General features: G+C 36.9%; 1 protein-coding gene across 13 annotated transcripts in view; it reads left to right on the top strand.

The window, feature by feature from the left end:
* LOC106877583 (piezo-type mechanosensitive ion channel component 1) overlaps positions 1-20,268 on the top strand; it is a 138,948-nt gene extending 118,680 nt beyond the window's left edge. For 9 of the 13 annotated variants that reach the window (XM_089337962.1, XM_052975093.2, XM_052975088.2 and 6 more), the window contains 4 exons: positions 1,344-1,420; positions 2,107-2,314; positions 10,297-10,571; positions 17,203-17,332. In XM_089337962.1, the coding sequence (XP_089194088.1) occupies positions 1,344-1,420; positions 2,107-2,314; positions 10,297-10,564 (553 nt within the window). In that variant the 3' untranslated portion in view covers positions 10,565-10,571; positions 17,203-17,332. Of the gene's footprint in view, positions 1-1,343; positions 1,421-2,106; positions 2,315-10,296; positions 10,572-17,202 lie in introns of all 13 variants that reach the window. The other 4 variants (XM_089337961.1, XM_089337960.1, XM_089337959.1 and 1 more) reach the window with 1 other exon arrangement.
* Positions 20,269-25,512: the final 5,244 nt, after the last annotated feature.

The following is a 25,512-nucleotide window of genomic DNA, read 5'->3' as shown; positions in this document are numbered from 1 at the left end:
CATTAATGGAATCTCACAAAGACAGACAGTTTGTCAGATATTTCTTATTATCATAGCAAGCAGCCTGGATTTGATGAGCTTAGTGATTCGTGAGCAAGTCTTACTCTAACATGAAGCATCTCCATGTCAATGTCATTTTGGATGAAATCCTTCAGAGTCGGACTGAATTTTAAATTTCATTATTTAGTTTTTGTCAAAACGAGCAGATGACTTTTGTGCAAAGTAACAATAAAACAATGAAAACTTGCTGGTAATCACTTCTGGTTGAAATAACAGCCCACATGAGTTATTATTTTCCTGGCGAGATTTATAGGCAATAGTAATCAGACAACAAGTGAATTAGGTGTTATAATCTGCTACACTATTTGGAACTTTTTGATGACAATTTGGCAACAGAAAGAAGCAATTAAAACAGTGACTAAATTTTAAAATCCTATGCTTTAAGCAGAAGTTATATTTTCCCTCTCTGAAGTGGACTGAAAGCTTAAGGAAAGCTCTTCAGTCAAAAAATATCATGGATTAATGAGGATTAAAAAGCTTGCACATATCCACACAAGGTTGCAGTGAAAATCTTCCTTAATAATCTCTGCTTCTAAAATTGCAACCACACATTTTAAAGTCTTACAGTTTAGTACACACCTACTGAATAATTTCACCATTATAGATTTTTCCTCTCCTAGTGATTGTCCAAGTTTTGTATCCCACCAGGTCAGGAAGTAGCTAACCATGTTCCCAGAAATTCTAACTACAATGGCTGCTCTCATTTTTTTTTTTTTTTTTTTTTTTTTTTTTTACTTATACAGCTTATTGTAAAACTTGAATACGTGGCCCTTCAATCCATTTTTTAATGATGGCCCCAATCACATGTGTGATCATCTTCCATAACTGAGTGTTGTTCTTCTAGACTTTGGGCAAGCCTAGTCCAGAGGTTCCCAAACGTTTTTGGACTGCCACCCCCTTGGTACCCAGGCCGCATTCCTAACACCGTCCCTTACTAACCACCACCACAAACACAGACCACTTTCTGCAGCAAATTCAAAACAGCTGTATTTCAGAAATAAAACTTAACCTAATTAACCCATTATTTTGTTTGTTTTTACATCCATTGGCCACCCCATTATTACCCCCACTTTTCGTCAATGCCCTACTGGATTTTTCCACTGCCCGCCAGGGGAGCAGCACCACCCACTTTAGGAACCACTGGTCTAGTTCATTCCACTCCAACAAGGTTAAAGAGAAAATAATGACCCAGATAACCTGTACAAAATATATAAAAAGGAAAGAAACTTTTATGAAGTGATTACCTTTAGAAATATGTCTTTTTATTTTTTCTCTAATTTCAGCGCCATACCAAAACTGTTCTACCCGTTTATGAGGTTGCAGAACAATGGTATTGTTTCGGTTGTACATCCCTTGATGAGTAAGTTATAACTTTGCTATTGTACACTTGTGTTGGATTTACTAATTTATACAAGTTGAAATATGTGTATACAATTTAAATTTTAAATAACTGTTACTATCAAAGTTACTGCTGCTGGGCTAACCTTCTGGTAGCCAAGAAACAATCACACACACGCACGCGCACGCACACACATACACACAAGGCTCAAAGGTCCTTCCCAAACCATAAACTCATAATGTCAATTTCCTTAATTCTGTGTTGTATATGTTCCTCCTGGATTGGATGCCAGTCCATCACAGGATTACTCCTTTTTTGTCAGCTGAGCAAACTGGAGCAACGTGAAATAAAGTGCCTTGCTCAAAAACACAACTTGGTCCAGAAATCAAAGTCACTACCTCATGATTGTGAGCCCAATGCTCTGACCACTGAGCCATGCGCCCTCCAATGGATGTGGTGTTAAATGTAGAGGGTTGAACCAATGTTGTAAAGTGGGATTTGTAGGCTGATGATATTTAAAATTCTTGCAAGTGTGCATAAGAAGGTGATTAGTTTGTGTGGTGCTGTTTCTTTTAGGATCTAGAATCGTTATAATTCCTCTTAGTTTGAAGATTTTCAGGGGAATTTGCAGTTGGTATAAGCAGCTCAAGATATTGGTGATTACAGTAATTACTTTCTGGTACTAGAAATTTTTGTTTTTATTGCAGAAGAAAAAGAAGAACCTGACATATATTTGGGTTTCCGGTCTGGAAATATAAGCAAAAGCAGTGGTCGAGTAGACTGGTGGTATGTTTCTGAAGAAACTGACTTAAACATCTGGAAACCGAACTCGAAGAGTAACGCTAGCCGTTTGATATTGGTCACTTTCAATGACCGTATAGCCCCAGCCACTTTCTCTTTAATTACTGGCTATGGGTATGTAATGTCTATCTTTTATTTTCATATTCATTGTCCTTTTTGTCTACATATTGTTTCGTTTTTCTTTTACTGTGTTACTCTCCTCCCCATCTTATTATCCACAGGTTGTCTCCTAATCAAATCCTTTCTACTGTCCACATGTTGTTATCTAATCCATGTCCTTCTTTTCTTGTCTACATCCTTTTTATCTGTCATTCTGCTTCCTTCTTGTAATCAATATTGTGTTTCTGTTTCATTAAGCTACTTCATGCTTAATTAGAATGACCTTGTCGGCCAGTACAAATGTGTTCAAATCCGTAAGGTTTGTACCAGTAATATAGTGAAGTCTGTTTTACAGTTATAAGTTGCCTCCCTTTTACAAATTTGTTAATCTGCTCAAATCAGAAGATTGTTATGGTAGGATGCAATGGTCAAGTTTAACCACTTCTTCGCTCTTGTTTCATATCCCACTGCTGATAGTGTACTGTGTATTTAGTGAAGGAAAGCACGTCAATTTGTTTATCTGGTTTAAAAAATAATCCTTTCTACTATTGGCACAAGGCCTGAAAATTTTGGGGAAGGGTTAAGTTGATTACATCAACCCCCAGTGTTTCACTGGTACTTAATTTATCAACCCTGAAAGGATGAAAGGCAAAGTCAACCTCAGCAGAATTTGAACTCAAAACATAAAGACAGATGAAATGGTGCTAAGCATTCTGCTCGGTGCTAACAATTCTGTGGCCCAGCTTGCTGCCTTTGGTTTAAACGATAATGTTCTTGTATAACATTAACTGGCAGAATCGTTAATCCACTGGACAAAATACTTAGCAACATTCTGAGTTCAAATTCTGCAGAGGTTGGCTTTGTCTTTCATCCTTTTGGGGTCAATAAAAATAAATACCAGTTGAGCATTGGGGTTAATAAAATTGACTTGTTCCCTTCCCTAGAATTTCAGGCCTTGTTCCTAAAGTAGAAAGAATACTAATCAGAATTATTAACATTCAATGATGATAATGAATGCTTTGTTTTATATTACAGCTTTTTTTTTGTTGTTTTCTTTGTTCACTTATTTGTTTTTAATTTTTAATTTTTTTTTATTTTTGATGTTCTTTTGTTTTTGCTATTGAATTTTATTTGATGGTTATTGTGATATTTTTGTAACACCTGCTCATTTGTGTAGTGGGAGGCATCGGGAAATCCCGTATGTATAAGGTGTGGACAAAACAGACAAAGAACCATGTTCATTTGTAGCTATTACAAAGAAAGATTAAAACAATAGGGTAGGTGAGACAAGTGTAGTTAATTCAAGATAGGGATATTTAAGGTAAATGTTTTGCAGTAGCAGTACATAGGAGTTCTAGTAGGGATAAGGTGAAGGGGGCCACAGCCAGTTAGTTCTGAAGAAGATTTGATAGAGTAGAAGAGCCAGACAGGAGAAAGAATAGAGAATGGTTATTAGCTTTGAGAGGAGACTGTTAGGATTCAGGTATGATAATTAATAATTTCTGATTGGTTATTGATTGGTCATTAATTATAAGCAACTCATTGATGTAATTGCCAATCAGGACCCACATATGAAAACTCAAGTTAACATCCATATTCGGACATGTTGATGTATCTCTTCCAGCTACTTAAAATGAGCAAATTCTTGACCGTAGCTTTATTTTTTTTTCTCCATCTTCAGGAGAATTAATCATTTATGTCATAGTTGAGACAGTTCACTAAAGAGATTAATCAAGCTAAACTGTTTGTGTTATACAATTATCTCCAGAGGAAATAATAAGCTTGCCAATATTTGTTAATCTGCAGAACATTCATTGATCTGGACTATGATGATCTTAAAATAGTACGATAAAGATATGTTATGACTGTGGCAATTGAACGAGTTTTGATAAAAAGAAAATCAACTGGGACATTGATGATCATTGATGATTGTTGCCAAGGTGGACGTGTATGGGGAAATGGTTTTAATTTAGGCGACAAGTTGTCTGATATGTTGGGTGAAGGTTTGTGAAGATTGTTGCCCCAGTGTCAGAAGCCAGTGGGTGTTTGATGGAAGTTGAATGAGGGTTGGATAAGAGGGATGCCATTGATATTTGGTGGAAAGCAAAAATAACATGGTGAAAATGTTGTTTGATATAAACTTCACATTTGAGTATCAATTGATGTTAGAAAAGACATCTGACTGGAAATAGAATTCCATCGATAATATAAAAAACAAAAAGAAACAAAGACAACTAAAGAAGGAACTGAAAGAGTTGCAGGAATCTCCAAGTTCTTTGTTTTTGCTTTTTGTTTTGCCATTGTTTTATTTTTTTTTGCCATTGTTTTACTTTTGATTTCTTTCATTTGAAATGTTTTGCCTTTTAAATGTTATTTATTTGTTGTTGTTGTTGTTGTTGCTTTAGAAGATGTTAAGTTTTAAAAAGTAGTCAACTTTCTGTTCTATCTAATCCCAACACATCTACATAATCAGAACACACACACACACACTGATTCCTCTTGTATACTTGGTTATGACTTCATAAATCAGATCTTTAGCCTCTCTTTGACACCTGGTTGGGAATTGCTGAAATCGTATCACTAATACAGCTAAGAAAGACATGAATCTCATCGTAGCCTCTTATCCTGTCTTAAGTTTCATGCAAATTAAAACAAAACATCTTTGTTTATATGATATAGTTGCCGAGTGGGCCTAGTCTTGTCTTTCATTCTAAAATTCTTGCGATTAACTAAGAGCCCACATTGGCCCCTACTTCTTCTTGGGATACTTGTTGACTTTAGTGGCCAGTCACATTTGATAGAGTAATCTGAATGCTAAAGGGTTAAAAATTCTTTCTGTTCTGCTCCAAATTATCTCTGAAGGAATTATTTGGTTAATCAGTGCAATTTAGAAATGGTATGAAGCAGTGGTTCTCAACCATTTTTCTCAGATGGACCTCTTCGATTCCTGTTTCACTTAGATGGATCCTCAACCATTTGATGTTTAAAAAATCCTATTGTATTTTTGTAATTAAATATTATTTGGAATCGTACAAAACAAAAAACAAATAGTTGTTAAAATGCTTTGTGTATTGTAGAAGCAAAACCAATTTATTGCACATAAATTTTAATGATAAACTCTTCTATGGAACCCTAAGGGTCATGCAAACCCTGGTTTGGGAACCACAGGTGTAGAATGTTGCATAAATGTCTTGCCTTGAAGTTGAGATGAACTCATAACATAGTCAAGAATCCAGTACAGTATCCCATCACTATTTAGATGTGTCTCTACAGATTTTGGCTACTTTTTTCTTCCCCCCCCCCCCCCCTGTAACTACAATGATTTCGTTTTTGCAGTTAATGTATTCAGTTTTGCCTTTTATTTATAATTTTTAGTCATTATTATTGTAACAGGCTGTCAGTATATTTGAGTTTTTGTTCATTTGATGTTTGTTACATTATTTTTTATTGCCCTGCATGGCCTGGAGATATATAAGCAAGGTACTTGTTCGATTGTTAACGTTTTCTTTTAATCCCTTTTGGGGGTGACACTCAACTTCTCACACTCTCACTCCTACTTTTATCCCCCTTTTACAGATCCCTTCCTTTCTATTCTTCCATGCTCTCCCCTCTCTTTCTTTGTAGCTCACTTCACAAAGCGCTTTGAATACTACAATAAATTTTGGTTAAATATTTCACAGAACGAGGGTGCATAGCTCTAGTATATATATATATATATATATATATCTTTAGGTTACTTCACTGCCTTAGGTACTTGACTGGATGACTCACCAAAGATGGGTTTCCATTCAATATCGTGCACCATTATCTAGATCCTGACAGGAGGCTTTTTGATGTTTCCTCTTACTGTCAGCCATCCAGATGATTGGTGCTGAGGCAATGATTGCGGTTGTCACTAGACATTACACTAAAGTACAAGTTCTTGTATTTTTCTCTCATTGCATGCTGGTCTAAGTTTGCCTCCTCTCTCTCCCTCCTTTCTCCCTCTACTTCATATTCCTCACACAATTCCACATTTTTCTCCTTTTCTTTATCCTTTCTCTCTGTCTTTGTTCTCTTCAATTTCTCTCTCCTACACAACGGTGCATGTTAGTTTAAACTTGCCTCTTTCTCTCTCTCTCTCTCTCTCTCTCTCCTGTCCATTGTCAACCACTATATAGTCTGTTGCTTTGGCCAGTTTATCAATTTAGACAGGTAATAGGGGAATTATGAGCAGCTGATGAAGACAGTATGGGAGTGCAGTTTCAAGCATAGTGGCTGTGTGGTAAATAGGTTGCTAACCAACCACATGGTTCCAGGTTCAGTCCCAATGCGTGGCACCTTGGGCAAGTATCTTCTACTATAGCCTCGGGCCGACCAAAGCCTTGTGAGTGGATTTGGTAGACGGAAATTGAAAAAAGTCCGTCGTGTGTGTGTGTGTGTGTGTGTGTGTGTGTGTGTGTGTGTGTGTGTGTGTGTGTGTGTGTGTGTGTGTGTGTGTGTGTGTGTGTGTGTGTGTGTGTGTGTGTGTGTGTTAGAGATGCTCCATAAAGTGGCGAGCTGGCAGAAATGTTAGCACTCCAGGCGAAATGCTTAGCGGTATTTCGTCTGTCTTTATGTTCTGAGTTCAAATTCCACCGAGGTTGACTTTACCGTTCATCCTTTTACGGTCGATTAAATAAGTACCAGTTATGCACTGGGGATTGATGTAATTGACTTAATCTCCTTGTTTGTCCCCTCTATGTTTAGCCCCTTGTGGGCAATAAAGAAATAAGATGGATATCCAGTCTTAGAATATGGTCATGAGCAACTTTCTGTGGTAAGGGAGCTGAAATTTTATGCAGGGTGCTAAAATATTCTGAGATAACCCCCATCTATAAAACGTGTAGTACATCTCAGAATGTCTGAGATCTGCTGCACCATGGGGGAACCTCACAGCAGACACTTCCCCCTCCTACACATTCCAGGAGACCACCATTTGTATCCTCCCCGCCAGCTCTTGTCTTGCACTTTTAACAATGTCCTGCAGGTGAGGTAAAACCCATAACGCATCTTAGAATATCATTGGTGCTACAAGAGTTAACTTCTCCAGCTATTTTTTTTAACCCTTTCACCACACACACACACACACACACACACACACACGACCACCTTTGACTCTTTTACTTAACCCTTTCACCCACCAAATCCCCTTTCTCCTTTCCATTGCACTGACTCGACCAATTATGGTTCTGGAGAGATTTTCATGGTTTGGAGTTCGACATTGTTTTTTTTTTTGTTTGTTTTTGGTTTTTATGAAATATTTAATTTTTTTTTACATGAATTTTTTTTTATTTTAAGTTTTATTTCAACTTTTTTTTTTCTATCTTACCTTTTAAATCTGATCAGTTTTGTTTGTTACACACACACGCGCACACACACACACACACACACACACACACACACAGAGGAAGGAATTATAAAAATAAAGCAAAGTTTATCAGTATAAAGCTGTTTTTGCATAAAATGTAACCAAATCATTTCGTGATATTAGCACCAATAGCAATCCTTCATTTTCATTACAAATTCCTGGTTTTAGTTCTGCATATCAATAGTATTGAACCTGTGTGTGTGACCTCTTAGTATTGGTTTATAGCTTTTTTTAAATTTAGTTTCCAGTTACACATTTGAAGGTGGTGGTGGTGGTGGTAGCAGGGATGGTAGTTTTAGTGGTGGTGGTAGGGGTAGTAGTGATGATAATATTAGTAGTGCTAGAAATAGTTCTTGTTGATATTATAGTTATTTTCTACCATTAGTCTTATTCTGTGTGTGTGCGTGTGTGTGTGTATGTGCACACGCGTGCAGTAATGCTTCTATTTTTAGAACAATTTTGTCATCAGAAAGCCAAGTATTCTAAGTGCTGACATTGATTTTAAGCAACCTGGTGGCACAGCTCACAACATAGGTTACCAAAAAATAGAATATATATATATACACATGCACACATATATAAATATATGTATATATATATATATATGTAGTCCTGCCCTACCACACTTAACTGGATCTCTTGATCATATAACCTTTGGCATTTATTTAATTCTATCCATCTATTCCTTTACCCACCTTCCAGCAGCATCACCACTGCCACCGCCAGTAACTGAACGTAAGACAAATCAGTAATGAAAGACAAAATTGTTCAGTCGTACAAATTTATTGATTAATAAAAAGATGGAAGAACAGATGAAAATTAGTTATTATTATTACTGTGAAGATGAAAAGCTGGGGGGGGGGATTGGTAGAACCATGAGAGCATTGAGAAAAATACCTCGTGGTGTTTGTTCTGGCTTTTTTTTATGTTCCAAGTTCAAATTCTGCTGTGGTCAACTATGCCCTTTTTTTTTACCCTTTCAGGGTCGATAATCAAGTACCATTCAAGTACTGGATCGATTCAGTCAGCAGTTACTCCCTCCTGTTGTTATAAAAGATGAAAGGAAATGAAGTGTGTATAGATGTAGATTTGAAGAATTTTTGCTCCCTTATCTGGGGTAGCTATCAGGATGTCAGCCTCTAACTTATTCTCCATTCCGGGAGTCTAAAATGTGGGACATAATGAACCATTTGACCCTTTACTCAGAGTTTAAGCCATTTAATTTACATGTGAATTATTTATTTTTACCTAATGTGTGTGTGTGTGTGTGTGTGTGTGTGTGTACGTGTGTGTGTGTGTGTGTGTATATTCAGTGATGGATCATTTCTATAGCTTTATAGCTCTTAGTGAATTCTATATGGTAGTCGACACACTGATCACTAAAGATTGTGATCAGTGAAGTCTTATCTTAGACTAATGCTTACAAAATGTTTCTGAAAAGACATATAACAAATGACATAGTTATTGAATGTTAAATTAATATTTGTAATTTGAAAATAATTTTACTAATTAATGTTCATGTACTGAATTGTTTCTATGAATATCATTTTATGAAATTAATTTTTAAAAATATTTTGAGTATTTTGTTAAGTATTGTGAAAACTATTTTTTCTTGCATAGCTTGGTGTTTCTAGTAAATCTTTGCTCTGTAGATTTAATCCCAACTACAATTGGTAAGCAATTTTTGGGGTATGTGGGCCCTCCTTGACCATATGAGCTGATGACTTTGCTATATATTTTTACTGCTTCCACTAGAGTCTCGTAACTCTTTAGCATTTAAACCAGCCATATCCAACTCAAATATTTACCTGTTCCAACTCAAATATTTTACATGTTCAAACCAGCCAGATCCAGCCTCTCACACCTACCTTACAATGTCATTCTAAAAATAAACAATCACATTGTCGAAATCTTGAAGCAATGAGATAATGCATGATTCATCATCATCATCATCGTTTAACATCCACCTTCCATGCTAGCATGTGCGGGACGGTTTCACAAGAGCTGGCTAAGCCAAAGCCTGCACCAAACTTCTGCGACTGTTCTGGCAGGATTTTTTACAGCTGGATGCCCTTCCTAACACCAACCACTCAGCAGAGTGGACATAGTGCTTTTTTTTTATGGCACATGCACAGGCAAGGTGAGAAGTGCTTTTTACATGGCACAAGCACAGGCGAGGTCAGTTTTGGCAAAAGTTTTTACATCTGGATGCCCTTCCGAACACCAACCACTTTACAGTGGGTGCTTTTAAGTGGCTCCTGCACTGACAGGGCCACCAAGTATTTGCAAGACAAGAAAAAAACAAAAACTTTCAAAATAATGTGAATAATAAATAGGAATTGTATTTGATAAAGTAATCTGAATGCTAAAGGGTTGAGATATGTGTTAGACTTGAAAACATTGTTGAAATAAAGATTTTCTATATATAAACAAAAGACTAAATATGTTAAATAGATTTCATACCATTTTTTAAACTATTAATCATGACTGCATCAAATATTTGTAATGCCTTTTTTACTGAAATTCTTATTTGATAAATTACTTATCTCTCTTTTTCTTTTTTTTTTCTCACATTTCTCTCTACATCATTGCTGTTCCGGACTTCCAGCATTGCAGGACTCTATGTTTCTTTTATTCTGTTGATTGCACGCTTCCTTCGCATGGGAACCATCAATATGCATCCATCAATAATGTTCCGTGAACTGCCGTTTGTTGACCGAATCCTCAAGCTGACCCTCGACATATACCTTGTGCGTGAGATGCATGAGTTCCGTCTGGAGGAGGATCTCTATGCCAAACTCATTTTCCTCTATCGATCACCAGAAACACTCATTAAGTGGACACGACGTCGAATCGAAAGCAAAAAGGACAACTAGCTTTATTGTTATTATTGCTCTTATTATTATCATCATTATTATTATTATTATTATTATTATGATTATTATTATTGAGGCGGTTAGCTGGCAGAATTGTTAGCATACAGGACAAAACACTTAGCGGCATTTCGTCCGTTTTTACGTCCTGAGTTCAAATTCTGCCGAGGTCTACTTTGCCTTTCATCCTTTCAGGGTTGATGAAATAAGTACCAGTGGAGTGCTGGGGGTCGATTTAATCGATTTACCCCAGCCCCTAAATTTCAGGCCTTGTGCCTAAAGCAGAAAGGATTATTATTATCATTATTATTAATATTTATCTCAAGCTATTGCTTGATTGTGCTTTCTATCTAATCAACCCCTCTTTCTGAGTAATTTGCTTTATATCTGTTTGATATTTATATCATTGCTCTACAGTTGTATGTGCATTATTTTTTACATATCTCTGCATTATACAGGATTTTTTTTTTATTTTCATAACCCACAAATATATTTTGCTTAAATGTTCCCCAAAATTGTTCACCAATAGAATAAATGATGTCCGTAGACCTACTTTCACACATTTCTATAGACACACACACACACACACACACACATATCTACACTAATTGCAAACATACACACTCACCTACTGGAATATCTAACCAGCCTCTGGAGACACACAAAAAGATTATCTAACAACATTTTCTGATATTTTAAAAGATAACAAATTGTAAGGAAACAAACAGTACAAAGATTAATCCACACATACACACACACACTGGTGCATGCATGTACACACTCACGCATGTATGCATGTACGTTTTTTTGCAAATATCTGTACGTATTTATGGTTTTAAATGTATTAGAAAATCTATGTGCGTGAGGGGTGGGGGCAGTATGCACACACACACACACATGCACGTGCACACACGTGCATGTGCGCACAGACAGACATATGCATTACGTTTTATGTGGAAACCTTGTTTCACTTTCATTTTCTAAAAACTGTTACAACGAACAAGAAAAACAAACACAAAAACAAAATCAGAAAAATGAATAACAATACCTCCCCCAATACCTCCACTCCGTATTTATTTGCTGTTTCTAATTTATATTTCAGTATTATCTGTAGCACAAGTATTAATAGCATTATTAGCATTACTACTTGTAGTAGTAGTAGTAGTAGTAGTAGTAGTAGTAGTAATTGTTGTAAAAAATGTCTTGAATTTCTAACTAAAATATCAAAATGGCTCAGGATTTTCTTAACAACTTAGTTGGTTTCCTGCCCTCAACCTTTGCTCCTCTACCAATACTATCTCTCTGGAAAACTGACTGGTTCATTGTTTACCATTATTATTATTATTATTATTATTATTATTATCTTTCTATCAAAGAAACCATATTAGTATTACTAATATGGATCTGGCAGAGTGATTAACTTTTTATCTCTTTTTCCATTTTTTTTTTGGGGGGGGGGTGACAGGGGGCCCTATGATTCATGTAGAGCCTTCACTCCCAGGCTGGTGACTATAGTTGATGTCCAACCTCAACAGGAATGTTTCCTTGTTCTGTGTTCAAACCCCACTAAATGACAACTTTGTCTTTTATCCTGCTATGGCCGATCAGCTGTACCCCTTTCCTATAAATTTGTGGCCTTCTGCCAATCTTAGAAATCATCATCATTATTATTATTATTATTATTATTATTATTATTATTATTATTATTATTAAGGTGGAGAACTGGCAGAATCGTTAGCACGCTGGGCAAAATGCTTAGCTGCATTTCATCTATCCTCGCGTTCTGAGTTCAAATTCCACCGAGGTTGACTTTGCCTTTCATCCTTTCGGGGTTGATAAATTAAGTACCAGTGGAGTACTGGGATCGATGTAATCGACTTAACCCCTCCCCTAAATTTCAGGCCTTGTGCCTATAATAGAAAGGATTATTATTATTACTAAAGAGTTCTTATTTCCAAAAGTTTCGTGTCACAAGTGAACATGAGATATATATCCAGTAGATAACTCTATTTCTGCCTTCCCTATAATTATAAACAATTCAGTTTTATGTGAATTTTCAGGGCAGTGGACTCTGCAGAATTATTAAAGCATCCAACAAAATTTCTTGCACTGTTTATTCCAGCTCTTTTACATTCTGAGTTCAGCTCATCTTTACCTTTTTTTTACTTTCTGGGATTGCTGTGAGGCAGCGGGTGGTGTCTATAAAATTAACCACCAGTTAAGTAATGGAGTTGATATGATTGACTGACTGCTCTCTTTCTCTTTTTCTCTCTCTTTCTCTCTCTCTCTCTCTCTCTCTCTCTCTCTCTCTCTCCAAAATTTCTGCTCTCTGCCTATGTTAGAAGTGACTGCCATTACTGCAGTCAGTGTGGCCAGTAAATAATTGTTAACCTTCAGTTTGCTCCTGATGGCCCTGAGCTCCCATCATTACTCAGCATTGTAAATAGAAAATTATGGTTCAGTTTTCTCCGTAAAAAGATTAATATACAACTTGAAAACAAAAGCTCGTGATCAAAACACATTTTTATTTGTGTCTGTTTTTATAAACCTTTTTCATTTAAATGTGTATTTAAAAAAAAAAAAAAAACAACAACACAAAAAAAATGTAATTTCCTCAGTATTTGCCATTTGTTTCAGTCTGTTTATGTAGCTGTGTTATTGAATTACTAACCACTAGTAACTTCAGACAAACTATATTTAGTGTTCTATGTTTTTACTTCTACCATGTGAACCTTGAATTCTAAATCTGTGTCACATTCTGAAACAGTTTCAATATAAAAACAATGTGTTTTATTATCAATGTTCACTTGAGTATTTTGTTTATTCTGTTTACAAAAAGTATTACATGGCAGTCTAAGTTTTCCATGCAACCGTATCACAATCCAAAAAGTTGATGTCGTAAAGTGATACCTTTCCTGACAACACTTCAGAGTTACTGGAATGTCTTTTATTTCAATCTGATCTCTGATTATATTTAGGTGAATCAGTTTATTTCAATACTATCCAAAATACTTGTGTGTCTATCACATGAACTTCCTGACCTTCTCAATCAATTGCTGTGCTATTATTTCAAACTAACTTTATTATTGGTATTATAAGAATCAAACTGACAGAATTATTACTGCACCGAACAAAATGATTTGTGTCATTACCATGATTGAGCTCGCAGAAATGTTTAATGACATTTCGTCTGTTCTTACAGTCTGAGTTCAAATTCCACCAAGGTCTACTTTGCTTTACATCCTTCTGGGGTCAATATAATAAGTACCAGTTTGAGAACTGGGGTTGATGTAATCAACTTATCCCCTGCCTTCAAATCTGCTGGCCTTGTGCTAAAATTTGAAACCATTATTATTATTATTATTATAATAATTATTATTATTATAGACATTGCACAGTATACAATATCGTGAAGACATTGTATCTTCTGGGGGTTTGTACTGTTTGTCAAGTCACAACAAAGACCTCAGACAGACAGTGCTTTATGCAATATGCATGCAGTTCCAAGTAATGCTGACTTTATTATTATTATTATTATTCATTTATTCCTCCAAAGAGGAATGTAATAGCCAAATAGATAATGAATAGGACTGTTAGCTTCTGTTCTACAGTCCATATTAGAAAATGAAGTACAGATCAAGAGACCTAACTGTTCTCTTCTGTCTTTCGGTACATCTATATTATTTGTAGACATTTGTACACTCACATATACTCGTTGCCAGTTTGGTACTGCAAGACATATATATCAGTGGTTTGCTAGATTCTTGATATTGTCCAATGTTTTCTAAAGCAGAATACACTCAAGATTGATCATATTTTGATAAACACATGTCTTTCCAATATTTGTTTTGAATGGTTGTTATCGTCTGTTGTAATTTTCAGAATATGGTATATATTTTCTATTCTAATTTGGCTGTTGTATTTAAAGTAGTTTGTATATATATGTACATATATATATATATATATATATATATATATATATATTAATGAAAGCTTTTGTATCTTTGTGTTGTTGTTAGTTAATTCCAGCAGTCAGTTGTATAAGAAAAGTCTATATATATATATATATATATGTAAATGCCATTTATGTGTGTATGTGTATATATATATATATATATATATATATATATATGGCATTTACACACACAGACACACGTATATATGTAAATGCTATTTATTTATATATGTATACATAAATACCATTTATTTATATATATATATATATATATATATATATATATATATATATATATATATAGATGCCATATGTGTTTATATATGTGTGTGTATGTGTTTGTCCCTTACCACTGCTTGGCAACTGGTATTCGTTTCTTTACATCCCCATAACTTAGCGGTTTGGCATGAAGAGACCAACTGAACAAGTACTTGGGTCACTTCTTTTGACTAAACCATCCAGGGCAAATTCACCAGCATGGCTGCAGTCCAATGACTGAAGCAATTAAAATGTGGAAGTCACATACAAATTCAGAGAATGGGGTCATTGCCATAACATAAGCACATGGCAAATTACACAGCTTATAATCTAATTTTTATTATCAGCTGCGACCATTTGCTATGAGTCTGCCAATCTTCCAGTAGTGTTTTTGTAAACCCCCCCCCCCCCCAAAAAAAAAGCTGAATTTTATTGGTGTTAACATTCTTTTACTGCTGATTGTTTCCAACAAATTTTTTTTTCTTTTTTTTAACATTTATTTCCGATTTTATGGGCTTATCGTGTCCTGTCTTTTCCTGGTTGTATCTTTGTGTTGTTCTCTCTATGTATATTCCCCGATATTTATCACCAATTGTTGTTGTTGTTGGATCGAAAAAAAACAACAACAACAAAAACCAGATTGAAAGAAAATAATGAAAGGAAATTATGGATTACTATAAAAATAGTTTTTACATTTAAAAAAAAACAACTTATTTTGCTTTAAACTTGCCCTACCAGCTTAACTTACACACAGACACACACCATTCCTACAGCCTCACATTTCATCTTGGCAGCCAGTCATATCAATAATAATAATAATATTAATAATAATAATAATCATACAGAGGACCCTACTTTCTTACTCCCAAAGCCCTTCTATCTGTTCAGTCCCAAACTGTTACTACTGAGAGGTGTTAACAATTGACGAGAAGATAACAGAAGTTAGATATTGGCCAGTCTTGTATCTCTTGGTAAACTGCAACATTTGTGGCATCTTTGTGGTGCATATGTGTGTATATATATATATATATATATATATATATATATATATATATATATATATATAGCCTGTTGTTTAGGCATTCACTTTTGATCACAGACAAGTGATTTATTTATCTTCTGTTCATGCATTTAGATTCCATTGGTACTGAGGTGTTTAACTCTGTGTGTGTGTGTGTAAAAGAGGGTGACTGGAATCTATCTTATTTCTCATCTTAGTTTCCTTAATTCTTATCCCACGTTTTTCACTCCTCTTTCTATTTGCTATCTCACCCTTTAATATTATTACTACTATTTCTTGCATGAGTTCTTGCCCTACACTTGGGTTGGAGAGGGGTGTCTTTCCCTGCTTTTGTTTCTTTCTCTCTCTCTCTCTCTCTCTCTCTCTCTTTCTCTCTCTCTCTCTATATATATATATATATATTTTCTTCAGCTAAAATATTAAGGTACTTCACCAAGTACCTGTTACTTTATAACAGTTTTCTCTCCATCTCACACTTGGAAATGATTGGTGTAATTCCTGAATAGGTATTTAAAAGAAAAAAAAAAAGAAATATTTGCCTTTAAATGTTTGGATGTATGGGGAACATTTTATGGGTTAACAAAATTTGGAAAAATTTTCTGTTTTTTTGTGTCTACATGGTTATTGTTTTTTTGGGTTTTTTTTCTGAAATTTCTTTAAAAAATTTTATTTTCTAAATGTCCAAATGGGGAAATGGCTCACCATGACATTCTACAACAAAACATGTTTGTATTCAATGGCTGATGTTTGTATTTTAACTCTTGGACAATGCATCAAAATTTCCTTGTCTACTTATAGTCCATTTGACAGAGTTTAATTATGACAGGCTAACACACTAGAAGCTACATTCTACTCCTTTTTTTTCATGTTAAAATATACAAGTCTTGAATGACTTATCCAAGAGGAAGTAGAGATTCTAAAACTAGTACTAAATGCTACAAATGTTGTTGTATTGAACATATTGAAAAGTTTAGCTTTATTGTTACGTTTTAGCTTTTTATTTATTTGTTCATCTTCCTGAGAGAGGAGTTGATCTCAGTGTCTAACTATGACTCGCCAGTTCACAACTCAAATCTTGGAGTTATTCTCTCTTCTTTCATAGCTCTGTTCCTAGCAGCTAAGTGAGTTACGGCACAATTTATTTAGTATCTTACCAAATTAGTGCTGCTTTTGATGCAATACAAACTCAAATTCTGCAACCAACTGACTGACGTTTTATCCCCTTGGCCATTGGGACTTTTTTTCTTTTTACAATTAATATTTTGTTTAATTTTTTTTTCACTTTGTTTTTCAATTTTTATATGCTTGAAATTTGTTTTTAGTTTTTCTTATGCTTGTGTGTGTATGTGTGTGTGTTTTTGCATTCAGGCAATGTTCTTGTCAACTGTAATCTCATCTCTCTTTCAGTATAATTGGCCTCTATGTGTCAATGGTGTTTGTAATCGGACGCTTTGCACGTATGTTTGTCAGTGAAGTTTCCTTTCGTATCATGTTTATGGAGCTACCCCGTGTCGACAACATCCTAAAACTCTGCTTGGACATCTACCTTGTTCGTGAATGTTCTGATTTATGTCTTGAAGAGGAACTTTTTGCTAAGCTTATATTTTTGTACCGCTCACCAGAAACCATGATCCGATGGACAAAACCAAAATATGACTGAAATCCTCCCACAACATCCTGTCACTGCTCTACTCAAGGTCTCTCTCTCTCCAATATTTTGTTTTTTGAGATAAATGTATATACTCTGTTTTTATTTCACAAAATATATGTATTTAATATATACTTATACATACACTCAAACTCCATACACTAAATGAAAAAGTTATGTAAAAATTCTGAAAATTGTAAGGTTGTATACTTTGACATTAAGAAGATGCAGGTTCAATTTCAGACTCATTCTCTTAACATTTTTTTTTCTGTTTATTAGTGGTTTATATGTTTTAAACACTCTCACTCTGTGTGTGTGTACAAATAGATAGATAGATACATACATACATGGATTGATAGATAAATAGATGATTAATTCAATAATTGTTATATTTAAATTAGCTATTTTTGAACTAAAAGGGAAGAATAAGAAGTGTGTTTCTACTTTGATGATGTTGTTGTTTAAGTCCTAGTCAATGTGGATCAAGTAGAACTATAAGCAAAAATATTCCAATTGCATGACCATCCTGCCTCTGACTTAGTGTATCCAAGATTGCCCTAATTAAATATATTAAATATAGTCTTCCTCTGATTTAGGATGGGAGACTGTGAATTGAGGAAAGAAATTGGTTTCTATTTCTAGAGACTACAGCATTACCCTTGAGACTGCAACATTACCCTTCAGTGTAATGTTGCAGATACAGATTATCCCATAAGTATTATATATCTGTATATATAAAATGATAAATAAAAGTGACAAGTTGGATATTTAGAATATAAGGATGAGAGTGGCAAAAGTTGAGAGATTGGAATCAGTGTGTCAGGCATTGACCAGGAATGATAGATTTAATTTTGTAGTAGTTTCTCATTTAACACACACACATACAATTGTTAGAATATATTGTAATTATAAAATGAACATTTTTTTTTTTTTTTTTTTAAGCTGTAAAACTGAAACTGCCATCTTGTTTTTTTAACATTCTTGAGTTATTTTGACTGTTGTTTTGAAAGTGAAGTGTTGTTCATTTTCATTTTCTGCTGAGAACATAAGTCTGAAACCCATCATTAGTTCCCATATCAGCATCACTTTATCTCTCTCATACTGATGACTCCAACCACTTTGTCACATTCTCCAAACACCACCCCTCTGGCGAAAGATGGAGTTTATTACAGTCATAACTTCAATCTTTAATGGGGGTGGTGGTGGTTTATAATCTGTCTTATTGTTTGAGATGGTGACTACATGTGTGTGTGTGTGTGTGTGTGTCTTCATTATCCTTTGCAATGTTTCCTTAGCAACAGTGTTAGTGACTAGAGGGTTGAAGTGTGTGTGTGTGTGTGTGTGTGTGTATGTGTGTGGAAATAATATGGAAAATCTTTAAATTGTTTGACAGAATGTCATTGTTTTACTATCTGAGAGAATATCTCAGATGTGAGTCAATATGCTTTTCTCTTAAAGAAGCCACTTTTCTACATTTTGTGAGGTAATGGATGGCTTGAGGTACAAATGAAAATCTAGACTAAAAATTTATTCACTGTAAATGTCCTCCTGTTCCCAGTAATGATTTTATATTCATATTTACTGGACCACAGCTCCCTACAACATTCAATATTATTGTTCCTTCTTCAGACAACAATGTTAGATCTGTTGTGTTTATTCCAGATACATATTTTGTTAGTGGGATTTGCAATTTCTTATTTTAAGTATACAAATAAATTGCATGTCTATGATATCTATGGGGAGGTGAAGGAGGACTGTTACACTGCGGTGTCACAGTATTTGATATTCTTTATTATAGTCTGTAGCAAGGTATTATTATGCTGATAACTGTTCTGGTATCTGATGATGTTAATAGTGATCAATAATTTCTATTACAACTTGATTATGCATGCACTAACTATCAGCTAATTAGTTCCTGGTTAGCCAGGGCATATCCTTCTAATGTGAGATATGTATCGTGTCTATCACAGATACCAGTAGGGGTTCCTATTCCTGCTTTAAATACTATGTATCTTTATGTTATTTTTGATTGAGGCTCAGTGTTTATTTGTTTTGCTGTGCAAATGCGTTACTCAGTTCATTTTTGCTCTTGCATCTTCTGAGATGCTCTTTACTTACTCAGCTGAATAATATTTTACAAACTATTTCTGTAAGCTAGTTAGCTCAGGGACATATTCAGAGGTATGCCTTTTGTTTAAGGCATCTGAAATTGGAGGTAAACCATGGTCCTATGTTGTGACTCACTCACTGAGGGCCTTAGATAGTTGGCGGCCATTGACATCTTAGTTGTTCCATGCAACTGAATATTGTCATCGTAACTAGTTGCTATTGCGTTAATTCCATTGCCTTCCATGTTACCTCACATTACAGCTCAGTTGTATAACATTAATACTTTCTGCTCACACAACTGCAGATGTACCAGACCCATATTTTTGGGTATGTAATTGTGTAGTCTAAGTGGAGAATAATGATACCCCAGAGTGGAAAGGGATAAAAAAATCACGTGAAAGAGTATATAGGCAGGTCTTTGTAAAAGTGGCTCCATTTGGCAAGGATTGTTCAGAGCATATAGAGGGAGCTTTGTGAAAATACGATTTGGAGTTATATATAAATGGGAGGATTGCATGAAAAGCTGTGTTGTGCAAGAGATTTGAAGCTTTGTATATGAAAGGTTGTGTAAAGATGATGATATTTATGAGAAAGGATTTCTGTATGATCAAGCAATTTATGAGTGTTGGATGAGGTCTGTATAACAATATGGCAATGGATGTATAAACTGTATATAATTTTATATTCAAACTTTGCTAATTAAATAGTTAAACTCATCACTGAATTTCATTATAGATATATTATCAAAAAAAGAATCATATATATATATATATATAATAAAAAAATCATATGTATATTATCAAAACATTATATATATATATTATCAAACAAAAATTATATATATATACTGTATATGTATGTATATTATCAAAAGAATTTTATATATATATATATATATATAAAAAGCTAATTTACTATATGAAGTGCAATAAAAAAAAATAGGTCACGCCAATCTTATTTTCATAATTACGTTGGGTGAACTTTCAGTTACTCAGAAAGTTTAAGAAGTTCATGTGTATACCAAAATGAATATATATATATATATATATATGTGTGAATTTCAGACATGTCTTTAACTATTTTTTGCCCCCTTAAACTCACCCCATACATCTAACTGCATCTTCATTATTTAACACTTTCTCTTTGTGACTGGAAATTCAGTCTCCTGCAAGGAACCAACTATGCAATAACGTGTTTCTATCTGGGCTCCATGTGTGTGTGTGTCTCTGTGTTTCTCTGTCTCTTGTCTCTATATGCTTTGATTATTTGCTTCTCTCTTTCTCATGCATAGCCTGATTTACTTTGCTGCCTTTTTCACTGTGCCTTTTTTTCCCAGGATGCAGTGCTGCCAAACCTCTCATGTCTCCAATGTTATTGGACAGAATTTTCTCCCCCATCTCCCTATCTTCCATATCATATGTAAAAGATCTGATAAGCTATGTTGTAAATACACAATAAATATGGGATGAATAAAAAAAAAAGAAAAAGAATGGAGGTTTGTGTTGTTGATATTTGTTTGAAAAGAAATTTCTATAATTGATGTGACAACAGCAGAAATATGGCAGACCTGATACATATTGGACTACACTCATGATTAGTTAACTGAATGGTAAGTACACTTTTAAAATGTGTGTTTATAACTAAGTTATTTAACTGCTATTACACATTTAAAATATTAATATTGATTTAAAACTTAGGCTCAAGGCCAGTATTTTCGGGGTAGGGGATAAGTTGATTACATTAACTCCAGTGCTCAACTGGTACTTATTTTATCGACCCCGAATGGACAAAAAGTGAAGTCGACCTAAGTGGAATTTGAACTCAGACTGGTAAGATGAACAAGCTACTGCTAAGCATTTTGCCTGGCGTGCTAATGATTCTGCCAGCTCACTGCCTTATAAAATATATTAATATTTATCTCCAGACATGTCTTCACGTTCGGTGTTCCGATTCCACTGAAAATGACTTTACTTATCATCCCTTTGCAGTTGGTAAAATAGGTACCAGTTGAGTACTAGGGCTGATGTAATCGATTCTGCCCTCCTCCTGAAATTACTGGCCTTGTGCCAAAATTTGAATTCAATATTTATCTCCATTCATAATTAGATGACTGATCTATTAAATGTGCATAATATATTTGGCACCTTAAGCAAGTGTCTTTTGCTATAGCTTGTAAAAAGCACCCACTACACTCTTGGAGTGGTTGACGTTAGGAAATCTCACTCTCGCTCTACGTATGTATGGATGTATGTACGTGCCTACGTAAGTTTGTATGGATGTACGTAGGCACTTCCATACAAACATACGTACGAGAGAGACAGATATAGAGTGAGAGAGACAAAGATAGAGGGGGATAGAGCGAGTGAGAGAGAGACAAAGAAGGAGCGAGAGGGAGTGATAGAGATCGTGTGAGTAGGTACGTACGTTCATCCATACGTACGTAGGCACGGACGTAGAACCATATATACGTACTACGTGCGTACGTACATCCATCCATACATACGTACGAGAGAGACAGATGTAGAGCGAGAGTGAGAGGAGACAGATAGAGTGAGAGAGATAGACAGTGAGTGAGAGAGAGACAGAGAAAGAAAGGGAGAGCGAGAGAGATGAGCAAGCGAGTGAGAGAGAGAGGTCGAGAACTCGCTCCTCTCTCTCTCTCGGCTTTTACTCTCTCGTTATCCTCTCTCTTTCTCGCTCCTCTCTCTCTTGCACCTCTCTCTTGATCCATACATACATAGGTACGTTTGTACATCCTTAAATGCTTACGTAGGCACGTACGTACGTACGTACGTACGTACATACAAACATGTCGCTCCTCTCTCTCGCTGCTCTCTCTCTCGCGGCTCTCTCTTTCTCACTATTGTCTCTCTCTTGCTCCTCACTCTTTCTCGCTCCACTCTCGCTGCTCCTCTCTCTTTCTCACTGTCTCTCTCTTGCTCCTCACTCTTTCTCGCTCCTCCCTCTATCGCTTCTCTCTCTCTCTCTCTCACTCCCCTCTCTCTCTCGCTCCTGAGAGGAGTGAGAGACAGAGCGAGAGAAAGAGAAGCAAGAGAGAGAAAAGCGAGAGAGAGAGTAAGGAGCAAGAGATAGAGGTGCGAGAGCTCTCTCCTTCTCGCTCCTTTCTCTCTCTCGCTCCTCTCTCTCTCTTGCTCCTCTCTCGTGATCCATACATATGTAGGTAGGTACGTACGTACATCCATACATGCGTACGTAGACACGTCCGTACATACATATATACGTTCGTAGGCATGAACGTACATATAAAATTACGTAGGCATGTACGTACATCCATATATACGTACGTATGTGCGTACGTACATCATTACATACGTACGAGAGAGACAAATATAGAGTGAGAGAGAGATAAAGACAAAGGGATAGGGATAGAGTGAGAGAGGGAGAGCGATAGACAGAGTGAGAGGGAGAGACAGAGATAGAGCGAGAGGGAGAGACAGAGATCGAGTGAGGGAGAGAGAGAGAGAGAGAGAAAAGCGAAAGCTAGAGAGAGGAGCTCTCTCTCGCTCCTCTCTCTTTCTCACACCTCTCTCTCTCGCTCCTCTCTCTCTCTCTCGCTCCTCTCTCTCTCTTGCTCCTCTGTCTCTCGCTCCTCTCTCTCTCTCTCGCTCCTCTCTCTCTCTTGCTCCTCTGTCTCTCGCTCCTCTCTCTTTCTCGCTCCTCTCTCTCTCTTGCTCCTCTGTCTCTCGCTCCTCTCTCTTTCTCGCTCCTCTCTCTTTCTCGCTCCTCTCTCTCCTCTCTCTCTCTTGGTTTTCTCTTCTCTCCCGCTCCTCTCTCTTCCTCGCTCCTCTCTCTCTCTTGCTCCTCTCTCTCTCGCTCCTCTCTCTCTCTCTCGCTCCTCTCTCTCTCTTGGGTTTCTGTTCTCTCTTTCTCGATCCTCTCGCTCTCGCTATCTCTCTTTCACGATGTTCTCTTTCTCGCTCCTCTCTCTCTTGGTTTTCTCTTCTCTCACGCTCCTCTCTTTCTCGCAACTCGCTCCTCTCTCTCTGTCGCTCCTCTCTCTCTCTTGGTTTTCTCTTCTCTCCCGCTCCTCTCTCTTTCTCGCTCCTCTCTCGCTCTTCTCTCTCTCCCGCTCCTCTCTCTTTCTCGCTCCTCTCTCTTTCTCGCTCCTCTCTCTTTCTCGCTCCTCTCTCTCTCTTGGTTTTCTCTTCTCTCCCGCTCCTCTCTCTTTCTCGCTCCTCTCTCTTTCTCGCTCCTCTCTCTCTCTTGGTTTTCTCTTCTCTCCCGCTCCTCTCTCTTCCTCGCTCCACTCTCTCTCTTGATCCACTCTCTTTCTCGCTCCTCTCTCTTTCTCGCTCCTCTCTCTCTTGCTGCTCTCTCTCTCTTGGTTTTCTCTTCTCTCCCGCTCCTCTCTCTTGCTCGCTCCACTCTCTCTCTTGATCCACTCTCTTTCTCGCTCCTCTCTCTCTTGCTCCTCTCTCTCTCTTGGTTTTCTCTTCTCTCCCGCTCCTCTCTCTCTCTTGCTCCTTTCTCTCTCGCTCCTCTCTTTCTCTCGCTCCTCCCTCTCTTGCTCCTCTCTCTCTCTTGGTTTTCTCTTCTCTCCCGCTCCTCTCTCTCACTCCTCTCTCTCTCCGGCTCCTCTCTCTCTCTCGCATCTCTCTCTGTCTCGCTCCTCTCTCTCTCTTGGTTTTCTCTTCTCTCTCGCTCCTCTCTCTTTCTCGCTCCTCTCTCTCTCTTGGTTTTCTCTTCTCTCCCGCTCCTCTCTCTTTCTCGCTCCTCTCTCTCTTGCTTCTCTCTCTTTCTTGCTCCTCTCTCTTTCTCGCTCGTCTCTCTCTCGCTCCTCTCTCTCTTTTTCTCTCCTTTCTCTCTTGCTCCTATCTCTTTCTCGCTCCTCTCTCACTCGCTCCTCTCTCTTTCTCGCTCCTCTCTTTCTCTTGGTTTTCTCTTCTCTCCCGCTCCTCTCTCTTTTTCTCTCCTTTCTCTCTTGCTCCTATCTCTTTCTCGCTCCTCTCTCTCTTTCGCCCCTCTTTCTCTTGGTTTTCTCTTCTCTCCCACTCCTCTCTCTTTCTCACTCCTCTCTCTTGGTTTTCTCTTCTCTCCCGCTCCTCTCTCTCTCTTGGTTTTCTCTTCTCTGCAGCTCCTCTCTCTTTCTCGCTCCTCTCTCTCTTGCTCCTCTCTCTTTCTCGCTCCTCTCTATTGCTTGCACCTCTCTCTCTTGCTCCTCTCTCGTTCCATACATACGTACGTAGGTACGCATGTACATCCATACGTACGTAAGCACGTACGTAGAACCATATATACGTACTATGTGCGTACGTACATCCATGCATACGTACGAGAGAGACAGATGTAGAGCGAGAGTGAGAGAGACAGAGATAGAGCGAGAGAGAAAGAAGCAAGAGAGAAAAGCGAGTGAGAGCGCGGGGTGAGAGAGAGAGCGTAGCGAGAGAAGAAAGAGAGGTCGAGAGCTCGCTCCTCTCTCTCTCGGTTTTCGCTCTCTCTTTATCCTCTCTCCTCTCTCTCTTGCTCATCTCTCGTGATCCATACATACGTTCGTAGGTACGCACGTACATCCATAGATACGTACATCCATACATGCGTACGTACATACATATATACGTTCGTAGGCCCGTACGTACATCCATACAAAATTACGTAGGCATGTACGTACATCCATATATACGTATGTGCGTACGTACATCATTACATACGTACGAGAGAGACATATAGAGCGTGAGAGAGATCGAGTGAGAGAGTGAAAAGGAGACAGAGATAGAGCGCTTGCGAGAGAGAGAGGGAGAGACATATAGAGAGAGAGATAGAAAGAGTAGCAAGGTAGAGAGGAGTGAGAGACAGAGGAGCGAGAAAGAGAGAGGAGCGAGATCTCACTCCTCTCTCTGTCTCTCGCTTCTCTCTCTCTCGCTTATTTCACTCTCCTCTCCCTCTCGCGCCTCTCTCTCTTTCTCGCTCCTCTCTATTGCTTGCACCTCTCTCTCTTGCTC

Source organism: Octopus bimaculoides, chromosome 20, assembly GCF_046866305.1.
Source record: "Octopus bimaculoides isolate indiv1 chromosome 20, ASM4686630v1, whole genome shotgun sequence".
In the NCBI taxonomy this organism is placed as follows: domain Eukaryota; kingdom Metazoa; phylum Mollusca; class Cephalopoda; order Octopoda; family Octopodidae; genus Octopus; species Octopus bimaculoides.
Note: the sequence above shows the minus strand (reverse complement) of the source record. Positions and strands in the feature narration are given on the sequence as shown.